The sequence below is a fragment of the Phragmites australis genome, chromosome 15 (genome assembly GCF_958298935.1).
Source record: "Phragmites australis chromosome 15, lpPhrAust1.1, whole genome shotgun sequence".
NCBI lineage: Eukaryota > Viridiplantae > Streptophyta > Magnoliopsida > Poales > Poaceae > Phragmites > Phragmites australis.
Window position 1 is genome coordinate 25,959,884 of NC_084935.1, and position 6,684 is coordinate 25,966,567.

The 6,684-nt window shown below is 40.8% G+C and overlaps 1 protein-coding gene across 1 annotated transcript; it reads right to left on the minus strand.

The window, feature by feature from the left end:
* Positions 1-1,777: 1,777 nt before the first annotated feature.
* Positions 1,778-6,352, minus strand: LOC133893243 (SEC12-like protein 1). Its single transcript, XM_062334219.1, has 10 exons — positions 6,102-6,352; positions 5,899-5,999; positions 4,682-4,814; positions 4,263-4,354; positions 3,903-4,002; positions 3,727-3,799; positions 3,525-3,645; positions 2,867-2,986; positions 2,332-2,402; positions 1,778-2,229 (listed from the first exon to the last, which is right to left on the minus strand). The coding sequence occupies exons 1-10, from the start codon at positions 6,282-6,284 to the stop codon at positions 2,057-2,059; spliced, it is 1,167 nt and encodes a 388-aa protein (XP_062190203.1). The 5' UTR covers positions 6,285-6,352; the 3' UTR covers positions 1,778-2,056.
* Positions 6,353-6,684: the final 332 nt, after the last annotated feature.

A 6,684-nucleotide genomic window follows, 5' to 3' on the forward strand; every position in this document is an offset into this window, starting at 1 on the left:
CTCTCCGATCCTAGTCTCAGTCCCTATCACCAACCATGTTCGCCTTTGAAACACACCTGCACAAACAAAATCAACGATCAATTCCGAGCCCAAATTTTTCAAACTTGACTCACGTTAATCCACACAATATCATAACAATCATCAATATGCTAAACACTTTGTTTTTGCCAATTTTACCATAAATATAATTTTCCTGCATACATGATTTCACAAAAGAGATAAAACCGTCTTTCGCAGCTCTGTTAAAGTAAAACCAAGCAATCAGTATCTAGAAGCAAGCTCTGCTCTCGCTGAAGTATCCTATTCAGGGTATCGCTAACGTAAGCATTCAGTTTAAACCTTGTCATTACCTGCATTGTTTGCAACATATAGAAGATACATTTATTCGTTCAGCATAAATAAACATACACAGGACCGAGGAAACATAAATTCACAGTAGTAATTACTTGCTAAAAAATAAGGCAGTATTTAAGATCATTATCATTCCTGAAACAGGAAAGGTAGTATTTGAAGCATATAACTTGAACGCCGAAAATCGTAAGTTCGGCAACTTGGGCAACTGCATTCATTAATACAACTAGAATGCATAAAGCTAACTATACATGAATGTCTCAACTGGCTAGCAGTATTAATTAGACACAAAAGCATGACAAGGTATACATCCAAGCACAAGCAGAACATGGAGCAACTGACGTATTAGGCTACATCGTGTGCAAGTGCAACCCACGAATGGCTTGAACTAAAAAGAAGTGCTCCATCCGGTCATATACACTTTAACTAAGATCCAGTCAAACTATTAAAACTTTGACAGTTAATATCTTCTCAAATATTTAGTTTTAAAATATAAAAATTATACGTGTAAATTTATCCTAAAAATATTCTTATAATATTATTTTTTATTAGATATTATAACTATATTCTAATAAAAAATAGTGGTCAGAGTTACATGTGGAAGACCATAAAAAATAAAAAACGTCATGTATTTTTGACTGGATGGAGTAAAAAAACAAGTGGCATTTGCTTGAATCATTTTCCCCATGAAGTGATTCATTGTGTGAAATGAGTTAGACGCACCGGTCTACATGACTCTTGGGTACCCTTTTTAAGTACAAGGCACACACTCACTTATCTAATGGGTGCGTTATAGCACATATCTAAATAAGATTAGATGTATGACCGCTACGTGTGCATATACTATTTCTCTTGAGATTTAATTCTAGACCACTAAACGTACCTACATACGTATGTACTATTCCTCTCGAGATTTAATTCTAAAAAAATATGAGCGCCCGTGCAGAATGCAAGACTCAAACCCGGATAGACATGTTGCACCATAAAACCCTAACCCAACTGAGTATATGCTGTTGGCGTACTTGTTCGAGATCGTCAAATCATACGCTGTTTGTGGTGTTTGGAGAGCGTAACATGAAGAGAAGCAACAATCATTTACAAATCTCATCTCATTATAATGGAATTCACACGATAGATTTATTTTTTTAGAATAGCCAGTAATATTGTAACATCCCAGTTTGCTGTGTACTCATGTGCTATTTTGCTGTGTACTCATGTGTTATTTTCTTAAATATTTTTCTCATATAAACGTTGGATTTGTTTATGGACTCGTGTTAATTGATAGGACCTTTATCGAACGGACAAAGAGTGCCATACCTTATAAAAAAACTGCAGCAACAATCAGCTCTGAGCTTGTGAACGGACAAAGAGTGACAAAGAGTTCCTTGTTAGCTCTGAGCTTGTGAAGGCATCGTTACTGAGACAATTTCAGAAGGCAAAACTGCAGTAACAATCAGCTCTGCTTGGCAATAACAGATATACATAAAATCCACAATTACTATCCTTCGGTTTCCTGACTACCGCGGACTGCGGTTTAAAACTAACACACTCAGATATGTGGACAACTGGAGTGATACACAACACAACATCGACCATACGTGGGGGAAAAAAAGAGCCCATTCGAGATGAAATAAACAGCAGTGGATAGCTTTGAAATGGAATTGTTGTGGATGAATAATGATGCGACGTGTGTAGCGTAACATCATCATGAGGTCTGGTCCTCTGGGACTGGAGGAGACTCCTTCAGCACACTCCATGGCTTGGCCGGCTGGTGCCGCCCCATGGGGTTCCAGAACGAGTCCGAGCGCTGGTAGAACACATAGAACAGGACGGCAGAAGCCAGGAAGAGCGCCAGGAGTACGAGCCAGAGTTGCCATTCTGCCAGAGAAGAAGCAGGAGCAGAAACAGAGACGGTTGGTTAGCAAAACCATATCACAGCACAGGAGGGCCAAGCAGCATTTGCTGAAACATGTGATGTACCTTTCCAGTCAGCAGGCACGTTCAGTTTCGTCACCTCTGCTCCCCATTGATGCGATGTGGAGATTACGACCCTGCAATATCAGTTAGTCATGAAATATCAGTAGAAATTCGAAATTTGGACGCAGAAAGTGCATTTAAGGCATCTCATGAAACAGACAGTGTGCGTGCCCACTCAGGAAATAGAAAGTGTGCCTGCCCAATCTAGCTAGAGAAAGCCTTACTATTGTCCATCTATTCAGGCAGGGTAGCATAACTAAAGCTAAACTATTCATTATTGGAATGCTGGACACTGGAATAGATGTACCTTCAGATTCAGGCAATCATGGACATGTCCAATCAATGAATACTACACAATCGTACCTAAGCTAGGTGTAGAATCAAAACACTTCAAAACTATCGCACCTACCTCTCGATGAACAGTTATATAGTAATAAACAAGCATGCCTAATTTACCCTGTGAAATAAGCAGCCAGACAAAATAAATGTAACACCCAGCGAACTGCCAATCCACAGGATGCCAACAAGTTCTGGTTACCTTTCAGTAGGACAAAATTCAATAGAGGAGATCGGGGAACCTAGATGAACCTTCTTGCTCCAGTGAGAAACTTCCATTTTCTTTACGTCAACAGCACAGAAGTCACCATCATGGCTTCCGCTGAAAGAAATACAGATCCATGTGAATAATTCTATACAAGCAAGGAAGTCTGAAAGATGGTGCATAGATGTCAATGAAACTGTGCATAGTTATGAAAAGGGTGAGGATCACAAATAATTAGATGGTATGACTTCCTCCATGGTTATCAGGAGACCAACCACTAACAAATAAAGCATGATTCACAATTTATGTATTTATATCTGAATATAAGCTGTACTCTTTATAATTTTTCAGAGCTGCACAACATACTGCCCTTACCAACGATATTAGCTTGTTATCAGAATGTACAACTAATGCTTTAATAGAAAATGACTGTCAAGTCAATAAATTTTGTTCGAGGTGAACACATAATCAATGTATGCATGGAAGCAGAATCATACTGAAAAATAGGCAAAACTGTTGAAAAGGAAAGGTAACTAGGAAACACTGAAGGAGTATGATGATCCCAAAATTGGCAAGCGTAGATGTTCCTAGAAATACAAAATGGACGCATACAACTGCTGTACAGTATGACAGTAGGAGTATTTTATCTACTCACAAAGCCAGGTACTTCCCATCCATGCTAACTGAAAGTGTGGAGATAGGCTTTCCCAGAAGTCTTTTGTACCCAATTCTTTTCCAATCACTTATGTTCCAGACAACAGTCATAACTTGGGAACCTACATCAATGATGAACACAGATCTAGTTAAAGTTGGCTCATCTGCATACATATAATTCTTAAGTTCAATTAAAAGTGCACCTTTTGCAACTGTGCAAAACAAGAATGGTTTCATGCCATCCCTAGAAAAGCGGCAGCACTCAATCTTCTCATCCTGTAAACATACAAACAGAAAGAGGGTGGGGTAGGGGACAAGAGTCAAAATGTCAATCATCTCAACAAACAAATGTAAATTGCAGAAATTAATCATAGCATACCGAAGATCGTGTCAAATTTACCAGCGGTACCCCCTCATCTATCCTCCATATTCTTGCAGATCCATCAGTGGACGTTGAAACTAAAAACTCTGAGTCTAAGCTACAAGAGAAAAGGCACCAGTGCTGTATCAGGTGGTGCTGATTAAAGCAAATGGTAACCACGAATCATAATGCTCAAGATGTAGGTTCGGAACTAATTTTAGTATGCTACATTATCAATAATCCTGGTTCCTTTCAAAAGGCAATGCTCTATTGAGTGTGCCCCTTTACATAACATTTAGTTAATCTGACGACATTTTCTGGTATTCTTTTGAGAACTATAAATGAAAAAAATAGGTAGCGCTTTAAGCTTGTCCTAACCTGATATCCATGTCTCGAAAGGACTTATGAGCTTTAGGTTCATCCAAGAGCACATTCATGCTTGGCCAATGGAATATTCTGAGATGCCCATCCTACAGTGGTACAAAAGAAAGAGTAAACCAAGAACCATAAGTAGTGACTGGTATCAGATTCAGCTAGAAGAGCATTGATACCAGACAAAAAAATGCAATGGACAAGAGGATTAGACAACAAAGTGAAACAGCTAGAAGAAATAGTCTAATAGAATGGTTTTAACGGGGAGAGAGAGTGGTTAAAAAAGGCCATACTTCTGAAATTTTTCTTCTTAACATGTATAACACAGGACAAGCAAACGATAGGAAAGGAAAAAAGAAATAGAAAACTGAGGACAAAAATTGATCCCTCGAAAGTCAGATACCAACATAGTACAAATCCAATACCTCTCCACCAATGGCCAATTTGGCACCATCTGTGCTGAAAGCAAGACACTTCTGTGGTCCAACAGATTCAAGAGGTGGAGCATCTCTTGGAATAATGCGAACGGTGAACTCTTCAAAAACCAGTTTGAATAACCTACAGTTGTGAAAGATGGTTTAATTATGAAATCCTAGACTTAATAAAAGTGTATAGAAAAGAACAAATGAAATGTAACAGTGCAGAGAGAAGGTTTCAATAGTAATAGAATTGAAACTAAAAGGAACAAAATGTATGTGGAATTAAAGAAGGTGAATTGACTAGTTAACAAGGAAAGTAAGGAATAATATTTCTATTTCACTAATGATAGTTCACCAAAGAAGTTAAGCCTACTTTGAATTAGGTGGCTGATCATTGAAAAGAAACAGTGTGTTGTAGAAAAATTATGAATCACAATGAGATGACGAAACTGCATACAGCTATAAAGTAAATATTACATTGGTAACTTTCCATTCTTCTACGATTTGTATCTCATAAGACATAACCTCATGAATCTATAGATGTTAATAGCATTAGCTATAATAAAAATCGAGAAATCCAGAGTGTAAACATTATCTTTTCTTGCAAATTACAAGTAATGCATTTGTTACATAATTAAACTACCAGGAGCAGAAATTTTTGTTGTTAGACGCAAAAGTAAACTTCATTTTTTGAAGGTCTCATAGATCTTCATAATTTATAAATCCCAAATGAACTAATGCAACAAACGGCACGGAATCCTATACTCAATTGCATTTGGGCTCTAACTATTTGATCAGCACAATCTATCCTTTTCTCCATAGTAAAAATAGTACCTAACGGCCCAATCTAATTCAAAGGTATTATTAGTTTGCACAGAAGCTCTGGATTATCTATTGTTACCCAAGAAAAAAAAGTCAATTTTAGAGATTGATGAGAGGATGATCTAGATTCCCAACTCAGAGCCCTAATTGAGGCTCCCTATAATAGTAATTCAGCTGTCACTTTAGCAATTCAACCGGAGAACTCAGCTAAATCACTCTGAATTCCACACAGGATCACCAACGAAAATATAAGTACCACCAATCGGAAACAGAGACCCTTGCAGCTTCAACAGACCAACGGTCCAACTACCGCACTCGGAATCAACCAAATTGACAAAAATCGAAAACTTCCTGCGCGGGGAATGAGCAAGTAATAGCCAGCGAGAAGCAGAGTCGCGCACCTGCACCCCTTGGCCGTGGCGCAGACGAGCTCGTCGCCGGCGGGGTGCACCGCGATGCCGCGCGGCGCGTCGCCCGCCCCCTCCCCGAGAACGGCCCTCGCCTGCAACGCAACCGATTCCGAGGGTCAAACTCGCGGTCTAAACCCAACCAATCCCGATCAGAGCAAACCGACGAGCTGGAGCCGGGTGGGCCGCTTCCGCACCAGGGGCTCGGCGGAGAGGGCGCACTCCTCGGAGTCGAAGCCGAGCACCTCGACCGCGGGCGAGGCGCCGGCCCGGCCGTACGCCGCGAACACGCGCGCCGCCGCAGGCTTCTCCTCCCGGCGCCGGATCCACGCTGCGCACGCCACCTTCCCTCCTCCCGCCGCCGAAGCCTCTCTGGCCATGGGGAGCGGTTGTGGTGGCTGCTATCTGCAGCTGCGGTGCGGGGTTTCGAAGCTTTTTGGAGGAGGGTTTTAAAGGGGAGCGGCGAGTCGAGCCCGAGCGCTGTTTGAGAAGAGGAGGTGGGGATCAGACGGAGGAGACATGCGTGGGCCCCACCCTACCGGATATTCGTTCGTTATTCGCTGACTTTCTGTTGGTCAACGCTACCGGAGGGTTTTCTCTCTATTTTTTTGGCTTTTCCGAGCAAAGGCTGTGTCGGGTCCAATGATCGGAGATAGTTGACCTCCATGTTCATGTATGTGATCTGAGTGGCAATCTATGTAATAATAAAATAATCGTTTGACTTGCGGTTCGATAAGTTGCATCGATCATTGCATAGAGATGGAGGAGAAAAATGCTGGA

Coding starts and splice junctions, on each gene's coding strand:
- LOC133893243 (XM_062334219.1), bottom strand. CDS start 6,284: ATGGCCAGAGAGGCTTCGGCGGCGGGAGGAGGGAAGGTGGCGTGCGCA. Junction 6,000..6,101: donor CCCTCTCCGCCGAGCCCCTG/GTGCGGAAGCGG, acceptor GTTGCGTTGCAG/GCGAGGGCCGTTCTCGGGGA. Junction 4,355..4,681: donor AATTGGCCATTGGTGGAGAG/GTATTGGATTTG, acceptor GTACCACTGTAG/GATGGGCATCTCAGAATATT.